The sequence below is a fragment of the Sebastes umbrosus genome, chromosome 1 (assembly GCF_015220745.1).
Source record: "Sebastes umbrosus isolate fSebUmb1 chromosome 1, fSebUmb1.pri, whole genome shotgun sequence".
NCBI classification, from domain to species: Eukaryota; Metazoa; Chordata; class Actinopteri; order Perciformes; family Sebastidae; genus Sebastes; species Sebastes umbrosus.
In genome coordinates, this window is record NC_051269.1 from 39,119,804 (window position 1) to 39,142,681 (window position 22,878).

A 22,878-nucleotide genomic window follows, 5' to 3' on the forward strand; every position below is an offset into this window, starting at 1 on the left:
TGAGGGATGAAAGGAAGAGGGCTGAGGGATGAGGGGGAGGAATCAGAGTCAGGGACGGACGGATGGGTAGAGGAGAGCGATGATGGACCGGTGTCAGCTGACGGCGGGAAGACGAGAGGGAATCGGAGGAGGCGTGAAGGCATGAAGTTAATTCACCCCAGATCAGGTGTTGCGGCGATTTGCTGCAGGGTTGTACAGCAGTGTGGGAGAGTCACTTTAATGGCTCGTTAATTGCGACGATTAACGTCTTTTGTTCCCTCATAGCTGGGTTGTACAGGTCTGGATCGCCGGCTACTTGATTGGCCACCTCAGCCTGACATCAGGTTGCGTTCCTCCAAAAGTTGATTCTGTTTCTACTTTTCCACTGCAGGCCGCTGCGTTTTTTTCGGCACTTCCTGAAGCCAACGCAGCCCAAACAAGATGGTAAGATTTGCATTTTCACTGCACCACCTGATCTGGTGTGAAGTACTGAAAATGTTCATGAATAAGCTAATGGGGATGTATGCTCATTTGCTGCTATGTCAACAAATTGCGGAGAAAGTCAGATTACAACACACACAGAGGGAGAGTAACTTCATTCTCTGCTCAGGTAGACATTACTCCTCTGTATCTTTACATAGCAAATCGTTTTTTGCTGCTATATTAATGCTCTGGATATCAAATAGAGCAACTTTAAAGAAAAATTAATTATTCATCAAAATCCCTTATTTTGAAATATTGACTAATGAAAATCAAGAGGAAAGAAAATCCAAACTCGATACATAAAGTTTTGGAATAAAAATTGTTATGCCATAACAGAGCAAAAGGGATGTTTGGACAAAATGTATCATCAGTGAAGTGAATCTGCTTTTAAAACAAATGTGCGCGTCCACTTTTCTCCTCCCTGGACCTGCTGTATAGATCATCAGCAGCGACGGAGGAATGCAGCCATTGGTCGGAGCTTTTAGCCGGAGCATTAGTGGGCAGCTAACCAGCCTCTGGAGGGAGACGTGATTGAAAGCTGTTGTCAATATGAGGGCTCCCTCATGTCATGTGTCGCTGCACCGTGGAGGCCTCCTCTACTATGAACACACACACTCACCGGGACATCTCAATCAATAGTCTGCCGTCTCAGATCCATACACGCTTCCTGTTATCTGACAGCGTATAAAGCAAACGGTCTGTAAATACATGTGGATGAATGGCATCAATAAAGGACACAAAGCAGTCAGGAAATTTAAGATAACTTTAACAATTTTATTTGTGAAAAACTACAAGCAAAATTCATAAATAGACGTTTCTATTTGAAGCGAAGGAAAAATGATCAGGTTAGCCTATAAGCGCAAAGTCGTGCACATGCCAGAAACATGTATTATTTTAACATTATAAGCTAGACAAGGAGCCGTGATCTGCTTGAAAATGCTGCGTACATTTCCACATCAGGAACATAATGTGACCATTTCACAAGGGGAAACAATGACACATCAGCTATAAGTTTAAAAAAAAAATAGAAAAGAAAAACTGCATTAAACAAAGAATGGATTATTGTACTGTCCCTAAAACTTTTTTTTATCCTTTTTTTTTCTTTTTTTAAACCGAGCAATAACTTTAAAAGCATTGTACAAGACATTGTTATAGGAAGAAATGAGTTTGTATAATACACTTAATTGGAAATTCACGGTTAAGGTTATACAGTCAGTAAACAAGCCTTCTATATTTGGGTCTCTGACAAACAAAGCTAAAAAATGTAACCATCTTTACACAGTAAATTAAGGTTACTGGTCGCACACAAGAACAGAACTGCTTGCGCGGAAAAGGAAACAGGAAACAAAAGACTTCAGCTCCAATGCCATCATTCATAGTGTTTGCTTTTGCACCTTTTTAAAATTCTATATACAAGCAATAATTCATATACTCAGCAAATGGCCATTTGTCAATAATTTAACAATGAATCCTTTCTGTTGGAGTACTCAGTCAAGTGAACGTGGTTGCAGATAAGGCAGGTGAAAAGATGGCTTCTTAGGCCCATTTCTAATAGATTGCATTACAAAGCAGGGTTTTCTTTTTTTCTCAGTAAAAATTGGGCAAAACATTTCCCCCCCTCTGACCCAACAACAGTTTTTTTTTTAGCTCTATTCACATTGCTTTTCCTCACTTTGAACACTGATTCCATATTTGTATGCAATAAAGTACATAATTACATATTAACCATAGCTTTAGAAGAGCAGAAAAAAACCTCATGAACACATATCTCTTGGACTTCAAACATTGCTTACGACACACACGTGATTATCATCCCTAACGTGTGAAGCCGCAAAAGCTTTTAGTCGACACGGATCAAATCCTGCCCCTCAAATCCTGTTGAGTTTTTTGGGACTTGTTAACCTCACCTAACCCTGGTTTTAGTTGCTCTGGGAGCGGCTCAAAAGGTGAGTTGTGGGCGGGGGGCTCTGTTAGGGGAGCTACATGGTACTGTGGTAGTCCAGCAGAGTGAAGAGGGGGCTCGCTAAGGCCGTCGACCCACGCCCAATCCGCGTCTCATCGCCTGCACAATAAGGCGAGATCCACCCGCTGGGCGTGAAGCCGGTAGCGCTCTTCGACTCGCCTCACAGTATTGACATTTCTCTGCCCCTAATTTAGCCGTGCACAGAGACAAGTGGACAATAAGAACACCATTTACATGGATTATATTAGTCTTTTATTTAAACTGTTATTCATCTCACACATTAGATAATTGCATTTCAAATTGTTATTTATCTGTCTATGTATCATGTCATTATGAAATTCCTTTGGTCCTTCAATAAATAAAACTAAGATATCATATACACATTTATTCTTTATACAATTTCATACAGTTAAAAGGAAATTATGTTGGTCTAGTATCAGCTAAGGTGAAAAGTGAATTAAAACTCTTAAATAAGCCTTGCTGTTCTAAAAAATTGAAAGAGCATTTGTGTTCTATTTAACTACTGCGATATCTTTTTTTTTTTTCGCCTTCAATGACAGGAGTCTTAAATTAATTTAAAAAATAAAAAACAAAATCTTTGCAAATTGTTCACTTGTTTTCTGGAATTATCAGGTTTGAGAGGATGAAGATTCAAAGTAGTCTTCAGGACCACAACGAAAAAAGAGAATCGATTCACAACAGCATGACACAACAGGTCTATTTTTTACAGTTCGATATGGTTTTACCAAAGTGGAACTGCGCGTAACCATCCTTCAGTCACCACAGAAACAAACTCGCGCCCGAGAAAGCTGAGAGGAAAGCTCTACCTTCGGCCGGGAAAAACTCAATATCCAAGTACGGAATGCAGAAAATATCAACAGCTTTTTAGTGTTTTACACGACAGCCTACACTGTACAGTTAAGGACATAATATACTGTATAAGAGATCTGCTATAGCAAACTAAATCATAGACAATCTAGTTTGAAAAAGTCAGGTGTCTGAACCTCAGGTGACCTTTCTTCTGATGCGCACTGACCTGTACAGAACAAGACGGACCCGACGGAGGTCCCGACGGTGTTCAGAGTGAGACAGTGTTATTGAGAATGAGAATTTGATTCATCAGCACTCTGTCACATTGAGTGAATGGGCAACCCAGATCTGCAGAAACCGCTTCACAGTGTATCTAGCACCAGTGTGTGTGTGTTATGTTGTGGTGTGGTGTGTGCGTCTGCGTGACTCGAGTCTTGTCCTGTCATCTTAATAAAAACACTGAAGGAATGATCGATCGGCGGGGCTACACAGCAAAGCTTCAACATAAAAAAGGAGAATATCAAAGTATACAGGTGCAACAGGTAATAAATAAGGGTAATAATAGTTTAAAGTTATTGAAATGATGGTGGTTATTGTGCCCAGCGGAGAATTCTTCTTTACAAAAACAAAAACAAAAAAAGGTCGACTTGGCCTCACATCCACATACAAATATAAAACAATACATACAAGTGTCTGGATGCTACCGCAGGGGAGGTTGAAGGGGGGGGTTGGGAATGGGGGCGTTATTCCTTGCAGCCCAGCTCTCCTCGCCTGTGCCACCACGGGTGTAACCACGAGGGGAGTTCGCCCCGAGCAGGGCGTTTGTTTCCCTGGCAGGCGCACCGCACTGTTCCTCTCAGCCAATCCAGCTCCTCTCAGCGTCCGGGGGTGGTCATGGAATGGAGGCAGGGCAGCGATGGGAAATCTCTCCCCCCCTATGGGATCCGTAGTGTCCAGAAACGTGGGGGAAGAAGGGAAGGGGGAGCGGGGTGGAGACCAGGAGGAAAAGGGGACGGGGCCTCAGAACGACTCGTCGTGCCCCACAGAGAGATCCCCTTTAGGTGTGGAGGCCCGCGACGAGCCCTTGTCCATGCTCTCGGAGCCGGAGCTCTGGTGCTGCTGTTCGGATCCCGCGCTGGACGTGATGGTGGACGAGGACGTGGAGGAGGAGCGGGTCTTCTCCTTAAAGTCTGTTATGATCACCGTCACGTTCCCTACGGTGATCGCCAACTGCTGGGCGGTGCTCCGGTCGATGTTCTTCAGTTTGGGCCTGAGAGGGCACAGACAAGACGTTAATAACCAGAAACCACAATATGCGTGTGTCTCGGCAACAACAAGGGGGGGAGGGGGGAGGGGGGAGGGTGAGGGGAAGCTGCCAGCACTGCGGGGGCGGTTACACTAAATTGCTCAATTCATCGGGTGACACATGAACCGCCAGAACGAGTGTGTGTAAAGTGAGAGTGGGTGTTTAGTGTAAAAGATCATTTGTGAATCATTTGAGGTTTCCCACTAGCCGTGTGCTGCACGACTTTCTCTAAAAAGAAGTGCTGTGTAGTCATCGATGTGAAACCATGTGTGAGGCGATGAGTACGTGAGGGTGCTACACACCTGGAGATGTGAGAGTTCTTGTTGGTCTTGGTTGCTGATTTGCCAGACTGTATGCTGTGTTTGTCGCTGGGCGGGCTCTGGTGGTTGTCTGATTTGGGTCTGGGAGGAAAACAAGATAGTGAGGATAACACCAGCACAGATGGCATCCAGAGACACGAGTGAAGGCGGCATGCACACTGACCTGGTCTTTTTGCTGCTGGGCTTCTTCGTGACGGCTGGGATGATTTCCTTCTCTCTGTCGGGTTTGTCTTTGATTGGCTGCTGTTCGGTGTCGCTCTTTTCCTTCTCGGGAGGGTCTCCCTCTGGCCTCACTATCTCCGGACGCTCGACCTCTGGGCGCCCCTCTCCGTTGGCGCGCTCCCCTTCGGCGCGCTCCCCTTCGCCGTCCGGGCGCTCCTTGTCTGTGCGCTCGCTCCTCTCCCTCCGCTCCTTCTTGGGCGGGGGAGGCATCGGGTACTGCTGAGCCACCTGCTGGGCAACCAGCTGGGAGTTGATCCTGGGTTTCCTGTGGAGGAGATCCAAGGCACAAAGATGGATTAGCCTCGTAGTGGAGCTGCGAGCTGACTCCTGGCTACGCACCAGCACAGTCACACTACGGTTTGACAAAGAGAGGTGGCTGAACCTACAGGCCGGCAAGGGAAAAAGGGGGCTGCTGCAGAGGTAGGTTTACGCAGCCGCTTCCTGGTGGAGCGGCTGTTTTGAGGGCTAATCTCATTAGCTCACAGCTGTAATAAAATGAATGCACAGGATCACAAGGTGGGACATTTGCAGCACGTCACTTAGGTCCTCTAATCTGATTACTGCGGGGTTGGCCCCATTTGTCACAGACTGAGATTCAGTTGGACATGGTGTAGCTGCTCCGCTCACTGAGCTCACCAGCAGCAACCACAGAGCTACAGCCACCTTTCTGACTCATTTTCAAACACAAACCACAACTATCTCTTCTTCTTTGATCATTCTTATTCAGCAAAAAACAGTAAAAGCAAGGAAGATAAATGCCACATGCAACTTTCAAAGAATCCCACGGATTTCTTAAAAGAGGCGCATCACATAAACATCTGGTGTATCACCACTGGACTGTTACAAACATGCATGCAAGCAAGAGCGGCATCTTGCTCCATCAGCTGTGCAGATGAACAAGGCCTGAAATTGTGAGGCAAAACGCGATGTCAGACTGCTTGAGCCAACACACACACACACACCTGCAGCATAATGGACACCAGCTGGCAGCATCTGGGGGGAAGCAGAGGACCTGGGGGAAGGGGGGTTGACTGCAGCCTTCCAGAGACTTCGACTCAGCTGAGACTAAACTGCAGCCAGCAACATGGATAATCACAGGCCAGCACTGGGCAAGCATGGTGAGGAGTAAACCACAAGTACACTCACACACACAAACACGCAGTTGAAAAGCTTTGCGTGCAAACAAAACAGGCTGGCACGGCTCGGTGGCTGCTCAGGAGGCCTTTCAACGGGAACACAACAAGTTATACTAGCTCGCTGTGTGTACCCAACCCTTCCAAATTCTTGGCAGGAAGAGTTTTTGTGATATCCCAGCAGTGGAGAGGAGGTCCCTTGATCCTCTGGACTGCTTTAGGAGACCTGTGGTCAAGTAGGGGAGTCTTGAAAGTTGTAGAAACTCTGTCAGTTTAAGCATTGGGTCGGATAAACAAGTGCTGCTGCTGGAAAATAAAGCTCTCGCAGTGAAAACAAATGTGTCTGGCTTTGCTTCTGGGAACGGTCTAAGCGCAATAGTGTGTCAGACTGATGATGCTGATTTCAGTGGCTTGCTGTCGAGAGTGGTTTTCACTTGCTTAAGTGGTTAGCCACAGTGTTTCAATTTGGCAACTTCATATTGCCAGTCCAGTTACTCTCGTTTCTCCACTTCCATCCTTGCACGTCTTTCATTTGACACGGCTCTCACTCCGTCTGTGTCTGAGCAGCCGAGCACTTTTAAACTCTAACAATCCAGTTCTTTTGCAACTTTTTTCTCTGCTGCTCCATCAAGCTCATTTCGTCTCCTCCTGCTGTGGTCTATTACAGACAGAAAGGGCATTTCCTTAAGGAGGGGGCGGGGGCGTGCAGCAGATCAATCAGGGCATAATAGAGCATCATGTCGTTATGTTCGCTCTACACTCCATCAATACACCAGCTGGGGTGAATGCTGAGGAGCCCTGGGCCGTTGATCCAGCATCCATTAGCTGCCTTGCTTCTCTGAAGCCTGGGGCTCTTTCTACCTGCAGCCCTTGTGTAAGGCACCCTCTGGGGGAGCTCCAGTGGGTGACGATTAAAGGGTGACACGGGAGAGAAATTTTCTTCCCATCTCATTCTAGCTTCATGATTGCCAATCCTGTCCTGTTCCTATCAAATTGATCCCAAATCCATTTCAATCTGGAGTCATTACTTCCAGGGCTTTCCCTGCCAAGGCAATGCTTTTTTTTGTGTGTGCATGTTATGTGCAGCGCTCAAGTGTGGAGGCAAAGGGGGAATGACACATTTAGTAAATTGCTTAATTGCAGTTATGTGTTTTTGTCATTATGTCATTTGTCAATTTCTGCCTTTTTCCTTTTAAGCACTTCGGTCAACCGCAGGTACTTAAACTTTGCTGTATAAATAAACTGACCTGACTTAATCGTGTGGTGAAAATGTGATATTGTGACAGCCCTATTGCACATACAGCAGCATTGTTTACTGTGGTTACCATGGTTACTGCTGCGGCAAAGAGCATACCTGCCTCTACTAGTAATATCGTAAAATTTCAAACGATAACCAGCCCTGAAATGTCTAAAATAATGCAATAACTTGAAAAAAACATGAAAGAAGATAATGATCTTTTAATAAAAGGCCTAGGACAGAGGAGGAAAGCGAGAGGTGACAGACTATAACAGGTTATCATCTTTAGTCTATCACAGTAACTCAGTATGGGGATGTTTAATTCAATGTCTCCTATGGTCTAACACTTAATTAACCAGCCAGCCAGATGAGACCGTTCAGGAGGAAAGTGAGGGTCGATGTGAGATTCAGACCAGAGAAGAGTAAGCGATTATACAAAATACTGAAATATTGAGGAATAGCCTAATAAGTAAAGACGAACTTAGTTCTGTTTTTGTTCTTTTACATATTTAACAGTCAGCAAAGAGCAAGTGGCTTTGACCCAGCATGGCCCAAAAGCCATAGCTGGCACATGATGGGATGTTGTGTGTACTCAAAAAAAGAAAGAAGAAAAAAGAAAACATAATCCCTCATTTCATGTTTATTTTGTAAAGCAAACTGCGTACGCCACGTTTTCCAGTCTTTGCCACCTTTGTCTAAAAAAAAAAAAAAAATCCAAGGAAAACCTCGACTTCCCCTGTCGAGTACTAGAGCTCCTATTCATAGCACTAAATAAGTAACTACGCTCGGCGATGCTTTTAAATGCCTATGTGATTAAGTTGATAACTAATTAATTAGGAAGTGATTATGTTGAGTTTACAGCGTTGGACCTCCTCGCCTGTGCTGCTGACGCAACATCAATTTGCAATTCTAAATTCCTGTACACATCTGAGCCTTGGTTTTCCCCTGTCCCATTCCTATTTCAATGACACAATACATCGCACCACATGGGAATCTCGTGGGTCCTTAAAGTACCACCAAATTCCTGATCTGATGTCAACATCTAGTGGGAAATCATCCAACATGCCACTGAGAAAGTATGACAAAGAATTCAGGTTTTGGGGCGGCAGCTTGAGCTACATGAGAAAAAATGCAGTGCGCACAGCTACAACAATGATTTGTGCCCACAGACCCCTCGTGAAATAATATTTGTCTCTCCAACCCACAGCCATGGGTAAACAGATTGTGGACGCAGACAGCCTCCAACAGGACCAGAAATCATTTTATTTGACAGTGAGAGCTGTTAGCTACGTAGGTGGTGAATGAGTGATTGATTGACCGATAAGCTCCACGCCTCTTTTTGCCTGTTGCGGAGTTGAAGCCCTGGTCAGAGTCTGAGATTTGTGTCAACAGCACCGGCAGCGGCAGAAGAAGCAGCCCCGGTAGTTAAGCAGTGATTCAGTGCCAGCTGTAAGTCAGCCATGAGTTGCTGCTGGCATGATAGAGCCACCGCTCTCTTTGCCCCGTTATTTATTTACTGACCACACATCATGTCTTTGCACAGCAATGCTCTGTGGCTCATTAACATGGCTGGAGATTCTTCATGACACTGTGCGTGTGTGTGTGTGTGTGTGTTACTTGCTTTTATTTAAGAGGACCTATTTGTGCTTTTTCCCTTTCCTTTAGTGTGTTATATAGTTTTTTGTAAATGTATGTAAAAGGTCTGCAAAGTTACAAAGCTCAAAGTCCACGCCAAAGAGAGTAAATAAGTAAATAGACTTGCATTTAAACAGCGCTTTTCTAGTCTTCCGACCACTCAGCATTCACCCGTTCACACACACATTCATACACTGATGGCCGAGGCTGCCATGGAAGGTGCCAAGTTTGCCCATCAGGATCTAATCTAAATACTCATTCACATAGCGATGGCTAAGCCTTCGGGATCGAACCACCGACCTTCCGATTGGTGGACGACCTGCTCTACCACAGCCGCCCCGAGAGTTATGGTACATGTCCACAGGGGCATTTTATTATTGCAAGGGATCGCCTCGCTTCCCAGCGTTGGACGCTTGATGGGTTGCCACTAGACACAAGGCACTCGGCACCTGATTGGACGAACGCTTTCCCTCTAGGGCTGCTGCTCCCAGCTTTCAAACTGGAACCAACATGGCGTCTCATTTGGAAAGTTTCTTCTCTTATATTATGTAAATAGTTCCACGAAATGTGTTTCTGAAAACATTTTATGTGAGAAATAAGCCATGCAGTTGCTGAAAATGACAAGCGGGCTACATGACGGTCTGTTTCTCGAATCACGCCGCAAAGCTACCAGAATGCACGGCTGCTTACATAAGACAATGAATGGGAAGCGTGGAAAGGACGGAGCCTGTGGACATGTACTATTACTCTCTGGAAAAAGTCTCCCTCTGCTTAAAAATATACTTCATATTCAAAATTAATTACGGTTCTGTCCACGTTGTTAAGCATAATATACTAATTAAACTACAACATTGCTGAAAATCACTTTACAGCTGAAGCGTGTTATTTCGCAAACATCCAAATCAAATACGAAACATCTATGTTGGAAATGAGCCTGGGAGTGAACTCCAGGGTCCAATTGCAGAGATTGCTCCAACCTCCCACTGCTGCCAATATATTCCTGGGGATTCAGTGTGAGTGTGTGAGTGAGAGTGTCAAGTGTGTAAAGCCTGCTGTCGAATCATTTCCCACTGTGAGGGCTTACAGCTTATTACCTCCCCTTCGCACAACAATAGGCCGTGATTGACAGCTCCTCCTATGCTTGGCCCTAAAATTCCACCGTCTGGGGGAGGGAGGAGTGGGGAGACTCCCTCCGCGGGATGCCCAGAAATAACTATCATCATGCTTAAAAGCTCCTAATTCAGTCAGACTGACACCCATAGTTAGACTGCTCCACTCAGCCTGAACCATCCCAGAGACAGACACACCTCTGCTCAGCTGGTGCTCTCTCGCTGGCCAGGAGCAGCCAACGCTGCGAGCCAAGGGCAAAAAAAAAACTGAAGCTGCCGATTCAGAGGGGAACTCTTTCAAGAGAAACCAAAAAAACAATGAGCCGGAGCACTTCATGGAGAGACCGAGTAATGAAGAGAGTGAGCGAGCGATGGAGAGTGTGATACAGAGAGAGAAAGAGAGAGAGAGAGGCGCAGGAAAGCCCTCATTAACACAGCTCTTTTATTTGAAGTGCTGTGTGGAGGACAAGCAATTATTTCCTGCCAGGCTGAGTGAATGCAGTGGCAGACAGCTGAGTGAAGAGGAGAGAGAGAGAGACCAACAGACGACAGTATTCTTCGACCATGGACAGCCCACTGAAGAGCTCAGACTGTTTAACATCGCCCACTCTCTCATTCAGACTTTGCAAATAACCGCATCTACACAGTACAGACGTGGGCTCCTTGTCCTCAATGATGCACAAAGTTGTTCACAAACATGAATCCTCTATTCATATGCATTCAGCAGTGGTTTCCCCTCCTCACTTATAGGACTGAGAGACCATCAGAGCTTCAGCCTGGAGCACATCCCTCACATCCAGCATGTGACAATGCCACAGGGCTTTAGTTTATTCCCAGCACCTCCCTATGATGTGCTGGCAACCATGTAATCAATGATCTACATGCACTCGTCTGTGTCAACACTTGCTGTACGCCTTGATCATTATGTAGAGACATGTGATGCTCTCCCCTTCCCCCGACCAGTATGGAGGGTGATGGAGCAGAGCTGCCCGTGCTGCTTCAAATTTGTTAACCAGTCAGTTGGTATATTTGGGTGTGCTATTGTTCTATTGTTGAATGTTGGACAATCTTTCCAGAGAGACTTGAGGTATCGTCTGGGAAGAGCAATGCCTTACAAGTTAAAAAAAAAGTTGTGTGTGCATGTATTAAGCCCCAGACACACTAACCCGACATCAGAGAACTAGCGGCGATAAAGGCCGCCTGTTGCGTCGCCTCACGTCGCCTTTGTTTTGGCCTACAAGTTGCACTGGAACACATCGCAAAGACGACAGCTGGCAGCCAGTTAGCACATATGTTCTGCACCTGCGTGAGATGTAATAACTCTCCCTACCAGCAAGTCGCGGTAGTCTGTATTCGTCACTCAGAAAAGGGAAACCGGAAGACCGAGAACGGCGTACATACAAGAGCCGACAGTGCAGGACACGCCGAAAAAACTAGGCTGACAGACGCTCACTGACGGCCCCAAACTGCCGTCTGTCGGCTTGATGTGTCAGGACCTTTAGGCTACATCCACACTAATCTCCATCCAGACGAGCGTTTTAGGGCCGTTTCAGAATTGATCTCTGTCCATACTACCACATATGAAAACGCATATGACATGACCATTCACGTACACTGGGCATGCGCATCGGTGTAAACAGGAAGCAGCCCTGGACATGGGAATTGATGTAAACTGCTTGAGCAATAGCTTGACTCCTGCACATGTAGGCAGTAGTAGCATTATGAAATGAAAGAGATAAATAAAAAGAGACAAGGTCAGCAACGCTTGTAACTCGTTATCCATGTTGAAATTAACCCACTGGTGGTCGATGATGAGATGACTTGAGACAAGAACAAAAGTACCAGTGTGGATTGTTATCCATGCATCATTTAGTAATAAATTAACTATTAAAGTTTAATTGTATTACAGCTGAAACAATGACTCAATCAGCAGAAATTTAATTTAACTTAATTTGCATTTATTCTGATAATTGATTAATCATTTAAGTCGTTTAAATAAAAGTGATAACAATTCACTGCCTCTGGTTTCACAAATGTGAATATTTACTGGCTTTCTTGGTCTCCTATAATAATAGGGTTTGGTTGGTCGGACAAAAGCAGGGTTTCCGCCAGTGTAATGCAAGCCCGGCAGCCCGCTGGGCCTAATCATCGAGGATTTATGCATTTTTAAGATGTCTTTTTAAAACTAAAATGTGTTATACAGGTAGCGACATCCTTTAAGGAATAACTCAGTGCATAGGTTGCGTGCTTAATGTTGTAAGGTCGCCGGTCCCAACAACTTTTCTGGCGGCAATTTAAATATGTCTATAATAATCTGTCAATTATTTTCTCTGTGAATTGATAAGTAGAAAATAGGAAAACAACGTCAGAAAACAGTGAAAATCCCAATCACAAGTTCCCAGAGCCCATACTTTAGATGTTTTGTCCAACAGAGTCCAAAAGATATTCAATTTACTGTTAAAAATACAACAGCAAACCTGAAAAATTACTTGTTATTGACAAACAATTTTATGCCGATCAACTATTGAATTCATTGTTTCAGCACTAATAGTAATATTTGTATTTTAGACCTGAATCTGACTCAGTGTGAATTTGTCAATGTCTTTTGTGCGCGTCTCGAGTTGCAGACCTGCATATCTCTGGGGAGATTATCTTGAGATGACAGTCAAAAAGACTTGACACATCAATCTTAAACAGAATCTTTTATAAATGCACCCTCGCCGGTGAACACGAACAAACCTATTCATTTATTTATTGGGATGCTGAATTGAAAAAATGTCAAAATACCACAGAGCTGTGGGACTCGTGTTCCCCCGTGAGGAAGTTCTTGATCAGTCTGAGCCTGAGGTGACTGGAGCAGTGTTGTCACCTCCAGCCATCCGTGGGTGAAGTAATCTGTGTGAGTGAGTGTGTTGTGGAGGTTGAATGAGGATAGCACCTGAAGAGCAGCCTGCAGCTATAGCGCTTCTCCATTCATTCAAACTGCCCACCAGAGGCATGAAGCATTCATCTCTCCACGAGTCCCTTCCAGTCAGGACTTTGAGCGCTTAATGTTACTGTCACATCCCCCCTCCACCCTACACCCCTTGTGGGGGGTCTGTGCACCATGTTTCCATCAGGTACTCTGTATACACAGCAGACTCTCAGAAAGCATCTACACCCCACACCTTTTCCTCAAACAGTCAGGCATGACATTTAGTTGCCGCAGTACTGACTGACATTACTGGACAGAGAGGAAAGAAATGCAAGGAAATCTCTCAGTCAAAGATAACCCAACTTTTCTGTAACAACTGATGCACCGCGCTGGCTGCTGGGAGTCTGCTTCTCCTGACAGGCTAAAGGAATCCAGCTGTCTGAGTCTGAGCGAGACAGACATAAGCAAGAAGAAAAGGAGGTCTATGACAGAGGAATTAAAAGAGGAAATGTCTAAGTTTGTGTCTGCTTATGTGTAAAAAGACAATTCATCTTCTCACTGACAACTGTTTCAGGCTGCGAACTGCCCCGGCATTGGGCAGACTGACAGCGAGTCATCGCGAAGGCACTAAGCACGTATGAGCGCCTTCCATCAGCAGCGCTGTGTCACATTGCTCAGTATCACTCATTTGTATTCGTCCTCTCCACTGCCTCGCCATCATTCTCTCTTTGTCTTCTCTCTCTCTTCACTTTCTCCCTGTGCATTAGCCTCCCCCCCTCCCATCACCCAGCCTAAATCCTGAAGACTTTAAGTAGGTCGTCTTCACCTCTCTTCACCCTCTCTCCTGCTGTTTGCCTCTGGTGTGTGTGAGTTATCTGTCAAGTTAGACCCGGTCACCCCGTCTTGCTGCTGTCCTGTCATCTTCTTGCCCATTTGCTTTAGTATAAACGGAGCCTGGTTTGAATGTGCAGGGTTGCCAAAGGGGACATTGCACCTTCACAACAGGCTCTTGTGCTCTACACAAGGGGAACAATATCAAGCAAGCAATATTTAATCGCAAATTAATCACACATTTTTTATCCGTTCAAAATGTACCTTAAAGGGAGGTTTGTCAAGTATTTAATAATCTTATCAACATGGGAGTGGGCAAATATGCTTGCTTTATGCAAATGTATGTATTTATGTATTACTGGAAATCAATTAACAACACAAAACAATGACAAATATTGTCCAGAAACCCTCACAGGTACTGCATTTAGCATAACAAAATATGCTCAAATCATAACATGACAAACTCAAGCCCAACAGGCAACAACAGCTGTCAGTGTGTCAGTGTGCTGAAAAGGGCCATGCCAGTTTTTCCCTCGCCAAAATGTAGCGCAAGTTTGGAGCGTTATTTAACCTCCTTCGCGACAAGTTAGTATGACAATGGATTCCTTAGGCTTTCTAGTTTCACTCTAGCTTTAAAACTCAGCCCTCTACAACCTCCGAAAGATCAACTGCATTAATGCGTTAAAGAAATGAGTGGCGTCAAAACAATTTTGCGTTAACGCGTCATTATCGCGTTAACTTTGACAGCCCTAAAACAAACACAAACGTCAAGTGAGGACACCTGACACCAAGAGGTCAAACACAAAGCCGCTACCGTAGCCACGATTCAAATCTACCAAACTACTTTGATTTCTGGTGTGCATCTTCTTCTCCATAACGCTCAGACAAACCATAGCTCAACAGGATCAAACCCGTCGACTCTAATTACTTCATAACTTTACCAAGAGAAAACGGTCGATTCAGGATTCACTCTCGATCTGCACTGCAGCAAATGACATGTCAAATGGTGCTGTTCCTTCCCAATGCATCGCTGGTGGTGCTGGTAGAAACAGAAGAGGCTGTCCAGTCTAGCTCTCTCCCTCCCTGGGTAATGATGTGCTTTAGCCCCTGGAGACTCTTGGCTGAGTGAGCACATCCCCCTTGCAGCCATCCATACACCCCCCCACCACCACCCCTTCCTTCAACACACACACAGAAATGTCCAGACTCTGTGTCCCTTCACCACCCTGTTTCTACCCGTGTCCTCTCATGCCCTCGTCTTCTCTTTACTCCGCAGCTTGCTGCGACTACCCAACTCCCTCACTCCCTCTCCTTGTCCTCACATGCCTCTTTCTGTATTTTCCCCGAGCCTCCCTCACCGTCGCACTCATTTGCCTCATGTTTTTTTGTGGAGGGGGAGGAGCTCCGATTCAACGGCTCTCTCCACATTTCTCCGTTTTGTCAAATTGCCAAATTGGCTACTGTATTTAATCACTCACACTCTGCCAAATCCCATGAAGTAATTAAGAACTTTTAAATCCGGCAATTAACATGTAAAGATTAGGGCTACCCGCTCGTGCTTAGGGTTTTAGTGCAGATGCTGATAATGCTGGATAAGCAAAAGCAGTTTCCTCTGAGCGGGGGGCTGCTGTGGGGGCAGCAGGGGGGTGGGCGAGGAAGTGCAGATATAAATTGAGCGCCAGCATGTCCCTCTTATGTAATTCCATTATCCTAGACAATTTGCCTTAATGTGACAGTGGTAGAATCCACGGATTATAATGGCTCTATTCCATCATTGTAAAAGACAGAAAGGCGCACACACACAGACATACACCGCAATCATTTTCCAATAATTGTGCAACTTAAACAAAGAGAGAGATGCACTTTTACTTTTTTAGCCCGACTACTAACTCGTGGCTTAAAGGGCTGTGATCCATCCTGCTTCTATCTTTCATAATCTGTGGGTTTATGGGTTTCCCATATGGTCATATTATAAAGCCACAGACTAAATGCAAAACACATTTACTTAAGTACATTAACGTCTGTAAATGTCTACAGAGTCGTGGATGATTGACGGCAGGAAAATCATCTTGCCGTCACCTTAAAATCCTTCATACTTGTGACAATATTTGTACATGACATTGTTCACACGTCAAGCAACAAGTGACTGAAATAAATGGGCTTGTTATCACCTACAGCATGACCTCGTCTGTTGACCGAGTACAATAAAAGCTGGCTAGTGTAACCCTACAGAGACAGCCTGGTGACACAGACACAGATAAAATATAAATGAACTTGTGCAAAAACATGTCTGGTGTCATTTGATTGAGCTCAGGCTTCGTTTTGCTGAGTAATCTGGACTCCAGCTGTTGAGATCACCTAACAAAAATTTAGATTAGACCTTTATTAGAGATGTTCCAATACCATTTTTTCCTCCCCGATACCTGAACTTGCGATATCGGCCGATACCGAGTACCGATCCGATGCCAACGTGATAAAAAACTACTACACTACTACATTTTTCTCGCTCTGACGTCACAAACTACCTGCAATCAGTTCTTCTTCGCTGCTCTAAAACAGTAGTTGCCAGTGGCAGCCATGCTACATCCAGGGCGACGGTAAACTGAAAGCTACTGTTTTGCAGCGGCAAAGAAGAATTGATTTCCTGTTAAACAAGTTTTTTCTGGATTAATCGGATCGCTGCACAGACTGGTGTACTCGCCAATACCTGATCCCAAATTTTGGGCAGTATCGAACACATTTCCAATACTGGTATCGGTATTGGAACAACTCTAATCTCTATTCGTCAAACTACATTCACTGCATGTTAAATATAACATTACAACAGTGTATGAACAACCTTAAACATACATTAACTTTTATTGGCATTGTACCTGACACCTATGTGAAGAAACCCCTATATCTCACACTGCTGTATAATAGTATATCAGTTGCAATGGTTCAGGTTCTGTGTCCTTTCAGCCGTCTGTGCTTTAGATAAATTGGGGACAATTTAAGCTTGTTTATTTAATCTAGTTGGAGCGCTGCATTTTGCTAACCAGTGAGAGACACCCATTTGTTCTGTTTTATATAAAGCACAGATGGAAGCTACTTGAAATGGTTGACAACAGAGCAACAGCGCATAGATAACAGCACAGCAGTCAAAGACTGAGGTACCTCAAGACTTCCTGTGATCCCCGCCATCAATCAACTTTAGAGGGCTCCTAATGGTTTCTCCCTGGGCCCCGAGGCTGACAGAGGTGCATACCAAACACCACCACAAAGCAAACTGATGTACAGCAACACGGTGTCACGTTCACGCAGCGATGGGGTTCAGACGCCAGAAACATTTAAATATGATAGTGTGCGCCTCACAGGGGATGCTAATGCAAGCCCCTTCTCCAATTACCAAAGAAGCGGGCGCTGAATGCAGAAGGCTGAACACTCGGGCTACTTGGACTTGTAGATTAGCAGCGAGGTCAGGTGCAAAAAGCCGAGTGCTTTCTTGTTTAAGAGTCAGGAGTGGCAGAGGCTAGATTTAGCCTCCTCCAGTATCATGTTACATCACTGAGTTGGACTGGGTCAACAGGTTCGTTAGGCTGCGCTGGGCTTGGGAGAACGGGGCCTCTCCCTGCATGCTGATGCCACGGCCAGCGTTTCGCCCTCGTTAACACACATTCTTGCCTCCATTTGCGCAAATCAGAGCGGCGTGACCCACAGTTACCTAGCTTACCTACCGCTGGCAGGGGGGACAAAGTGCAGTTCAAGCCTCGCTGTCAGCGTAGATCATGTTAATTGCGTATTCTCCATCAACACCTGTAGAAACAGCTGGTGTCTCGATGACTCAGTGCGCGCGGAGAGGGATGGATGTATCGAGCTCAAGGGGGAGGAAATATTCATCTGATCTTGAATATCACGTAGGACAGGTAGGTAGACTCTCGATGACTCAACCTGCAGCTATCAGCCGCGTCACTGCACTAATGTTGGCTGACTGCTACCTGTTGTACCAATAGATTTTCAGGAATGGATGGAGGTACACGTGCAGCTGCATCCATCCTCTCTTCACTACGCTCAGTCAATACAGACTGACCTCTGTGCCAGGACACAGGAAAATAAAGCTTTATTTGGGGACTGTGGAAGGAGATAGCTTCCAGACATTCACACCACTCACAACAAACCATTCATTCAAACAATGCTTAAATACAATCATATCACACTGACTGCACAAATCAATACCTATCTAAGTTCATCCCATCTTGTAGCAAACAGAAACTGATGATCCAAATCAAACTTCAAACTTTGAGAAAAGAAGTGTTTCAACTCCTACCAGCACTAATTAGTGAACGCACATATCCTCGTGCATAAAAGCACATTCAAAGTAGAGCCGCAGATAAAAGGAGCAAGACAAAACATCCACACACAGCCTTAAGTGTGAATCATTTAGCTAAGAGCATGTTGCTCCGTCCCATGCTTTGCTGGAATACATCAAACGGCGAAGACAAGACAGCTAATTAGTGCTCATTAGAATAAGAGGCAACCCCACAACTACACAATTGCATTAATCAAAGGTTAACTATTCACATCAAACAGGAATGTGTGACAACCACTCGTGTGATGTCATGTGCTCCCATTTACCAAATAGAGGCAACTGGGCTGTTGCCAAAGCACAGCGGCAGGATGGCTACGACATGCTCGTCTCTGCTTCCTGCTTTCGCGCAGCAGGCTGCATCATCAGCTGTGGTCTTAAGCTACGCACAGCGAGGAAAAGATCATAGGGGGAGGGGAGCCAGACAATTAAGATTGAGCTTTTGGATTTTCAGTAAGCCAGCGACAGCGTGTTCTCCCCGTTTTTTTTGTGGTGCACCAGTCAGGGGTTGTCAGTGGAGCCACTCATTTTAAAACCACAGCTGGAAAGGTTAGAGTGCAGGGGACTTGTCAACAAACCCACAAATGACTCATCTATCTCTTCATCTCATCATGCAACTGATGACACGGGTAAACAAAGTCGCACCGTGACACGACTTCTCATCAGAAAACATTCCCCCAGATCAGGTGGGGGGTAGGAGGCGTCACATACACAAAACCGAAAGGGAATCCCGTCTTGATGACATTTTGAAGTCATTCAGTGATTTGATCTCAGTTTCCCATAAGACGCAGCCTTCTGCTGACATCATCACAAAATTTATTCTGAGGTAAGCTCTGGGGGGAAATGTCTGGGACGTGCAAAGCCTGTTGCTGTAAATGCTGATATGATTAATCTGGAGACATTTTCAGAGAGAAAAACATGAGTGAATTCACTTGTTTGTGGCAGATTGGAGGTTTGATTAATCATAGACAAATGTGTGGACTGACATTTAAAAAAAACATTTGCTTTTTGTGAAACTGACAAACAGATGAACCTCAGGCGCAATGGGGGAAAAAAGTCTAACGGACAAAGAAATATATAAAAATGCGCATCTGGGATTCATCTCTAATCCTGATTACAAACACATTTCTTAATCTAACAAACATCATCATCCTCCTTTACTGTACATCCACCTCATTCATGTACAATAAATCTGACTTTAAAGGAATCCTACAGGTAGGTGAAATGCACACGCATGCCTTCACCTTGTTTCACTTCCATGGAAGAAAAAAAAAAAAAAGCTTTTGATGCACTGTATAGCTGTACAGCCATCATGAAGTATAGTCCCTCTTCCATCCCTACCACCACTAGTGAAGCAGCCAGCCTATATACCTCCTAGACGAATGCATAAAAGCAATGTTTTTAAGTTGCATAAACTGAGGATGATCCAGACAACGTTTTGCAAGATTTGTCCTTCAACAAGTCTGATGAAACATAATCATCCCTTTACTTTACTGTACATCCACCTCATTCATGCACAATAAATCTGACTTTGTCAGACCTTTAAAGGAATCCTACAGGTAGGTGAAATGCACACGCATGCATCCACCTTGTTTCACTCCATGGAAAGAAAAAAGCTGTTGATGCACTGTATAGCTGTACAGCCATCATGAAGTATAGTCCCTCTTCCATCCCTACCACCACCACCACTCTGGCTAGTGAAGCAGCCAGCCTATATACCTCCTAGACGAATGCATAAAAGCAATGTTTTTAAGTTGCATAAACTGAGGATGATCCAGACAACGTTTTGCAAGATTTGTCCTTCAACAAGTCTGATGAAACATAATCATCCTCCTTTACTGTACATCCACCTCATTCATGCACAATAAATCTGACTTTAAAGGAATCCTACAGGTAGGTGAAATGCACACGCATGCATCCACCTTGTTTCACTTCCATGGAAAAAAAAATGATGCACTGTATAGCTGTACAGCCATCATGAAGTATAGTCCCTCTTCCATCCCCCCTCCACCACCACCACCACCACCACCACTCTGGCTAGTGAAGCATCCAGCCTATACCTCCTAGACAAATGCATAAAAGCAATGTTTTAGTCGCATCCTAAACCCTAATCCTGATTGTAAACACATTTCTTAATCTAAGAAAACATAATCATCCCTTTACTTTACTGTACATCCACCTCATGCACAATAAATCTGACTTTGTCAGACCATTAAAGGAATCCTACAGGTAGGTGAAATGCACACGCATGCATTCACCTTGTTTCAAAAAGATGTTGATGCACTGTATAGCTGTACAGGCATCATGAAGTATAGTCCCTCTTCCATCCCCACCCCATCCCCCCTCCACCACCACTCTCTGGCTAGTGAAGCAGCCAGCCTATATACCTCCTAGACGAATGCATAAAAGCAATGTTTTTAAGTTGCATAAACTGAGGATGATCCAGACAACGTTTTGTAAGATTTGTCCTTCAACAAGTCTGATGAAACATAATCATCCTCCTTTACTGTACATCCACCTCATTCATGCACAATAAATCTGACTTTAAAGGAATCCTACAGGTAGGTGAAATGCACACGCATGCATCCACCTTGTTTCACTTCCATGGAAAAAAAAATGATGCACTGTATAGCTGTACAGCCATCATGAAGTATAGTCCCTCTTCCATCCCCCCTCCACCACCACCACCACCACCACCACTCTGGCTAGTGAAGCATCCAGCCTATACCTCCTAGACAAATGCATAAAAGCAATGTTTTAGTCGCATCCTAAACCCTAATCCTGATTGTAAACACATTTCTTAATCTAAGAAAACATAATCATCCCTTTACTTTACTGTACATCCACCTCATGCACAATAAATCTGACTTTGTCAGACCATTAAAGGAATCCTACAGGTAGGTGAAATGCACACGCATGCATTCACCTTGTTTCAAAAAGATGTTGATGCACTGTATAGCTGTACAGGCATCATGAAGTATAGTCCCTCTTCCATCCCCACCCCATCCCCCCTCCACCACCACTCTCTGGCTAGTGAAGCATCCAGCCTATATACCTCCTAGACGAATGCATAAAAGCAATGCATTTTAGTCGCATAAACTAAAGGATGATCCAGACAACGTTTTGCAAGATTTGTCCATCACCATCAACAAGTCCTGCAGACAAATAGGCTGTCGATCAAAGTTGTCATCCCTCATAAATTGCGATGCAATGCTGCAGCCAGCCAAGCAAGAGGGGAAAAACGAGACGCTCAGACTAGAGAGAGAGAGAAGGAGAGAGAGGAGAAGGAGAGAGCTACATTACCTTGTGGATGTGCCCTTCCTCACATCGCAGATGCTGCATTTGAAAGCCTCGGCTGTGTTCCTGAAGGTGCAGACGCTACAGTCCCAGTATCCGTCATCTGCAGTCTGTTTGGCTTGTCTTTTTGGCCTGACACACATTCAAAAAAAAAATGTTTAAGGTCAAGTTTTTGCAGAAATACCACCAAAAAAACAAAACAATATGCATTAACAAGATTATGCACAAAAAACATTGCATGCATTGTAATATACAGTATTAAAGTGCTGCACTGTGTTGTCATGCATTTTGGGGTTAAAGTCCCTGCAAGAAGAGCTTTAATAAAGAAGCTCCACACTGTCTGATTGCATGGCCAGCTCCAGCTAGGAGGCTAGCAGAGGCTGTGAGGCTGTGAGGCAGGCAAGCGTTGCTAAAAACCCTCTCGGCATCGGAAGCTTAGCACGTCGGCTAACAAATGCAATATCAAACAATGCCAATTTCGACATTGACCCTCCGAAAGGCTTCGTGGAGACGGAAGAGCGTTTCGCTGGATGCCAGGCGTCTCCTCTGAAAAAATTCCCTTTGTCTTGTTAAGTGACTGGGTTTGGTTGTAGAGGAGAGAGCGAGAAGCCGCCATAGTGACTGCTGCACTATTCTAGCTCTAGCTAGCTGTGTGGCACAGCAGCTGAAAAAAGGGAGAAACGCTCCTCTCTCTGTGTGAGAGAAGAGAGAAGAGACGCATCCGAGTAGAGAGCGCAAAAACGCACAAATTACGCATATGTCTGCAGCGGAATGGTTGTATCTACCTGGTAGGGCTCTTCTTGTCGCCCATGGTGGAAGAATAGTCCTCGGAAATAAGCAGAAAAAGGGTGGCCTTCCTTGTTGAATAGTCGGTGTAGTGTGGTGTGAGTGCGTTGGGTTCCAGTTCCAGATCGAGCCGCTGCTGAAGCTGAAGCTTGTTGGCAGACAGGCTCCACTCAGCGCTGGCTCGAGGCACGGCACAGAGACTGACTGCACTGCGCCACGTGACCGAGGCTCAGCCAATCAGAGCAGGAGAGGGTTTAAAAGTCTGGATGGATGTTTTAGCTGCTATTTTTAATAACTACTAGAGACATTTGACAAGACCTCACCTCACCTCAACCCACATGCATGCATGCATGCAGATTACACTGTCTGGAATAATATCATTCATAATCCCCTGTAATAAAAACAAATGTATATAGAAGTTATAAAACACAGAAGAAGAAGAAATTTACAATACACAAATAGTAAAAGCAATTAAAATTAAGGTAACACAGAAAGTAAAAGATACACA

At 44.8% G+C, this 22,878-nt stretch overlaps 1 protein-coding gene across 2 annotated transcripts; it reads right to left on the reverse strand.

Moving 5' to 3' along the window:
• Nucleotides 1-1,690: 1,690 nt before the first annotated feature.
• On the reverse strand, nucleotides 1,691-22,600 carry rybpb (RING1 and YY1 binding protein b). Of its 2 annotated transcripts, XM_037776859.1 has the most exons (5): nucleotides 22,370-22,600; nucleotides 21,591-21,716; nucleotides 5,025-5,348; nucleotides 4,844-4,942; nucleotides 1,691-4,505 (listed from the first exon to the last, which is right to left on the reverse strand). In XM_037776859.1, exons 1-5 carry the CDS (start codon nucleotides 22,393-22,395, stop codon nucleotides 4,256-4,258), a joined length of 825 nt encoding a protein of 274 aa, XP_037632787.1. In that variant the 5' UTR covers nucleotides 22,396-22,600; the 3' UTR covers nucleotides 1,691-4,255. The 2 variants fall into 2 exon arrangements, with proteins under 2 accessions (XP_037632787.1, XP_037632796.1); XM_037776868.1 differs by lacking the exons at nucleotides 21,591-21,716; nucleotides 22,370-22,600 and adding an exon at nucleotides 10,183-10,326 and having other exon boundaries at nucleotides 5,025-5,236.
• Between the last annotated feature and the right edge of the window lie 278 nt (nucleotides 22,601-22,878).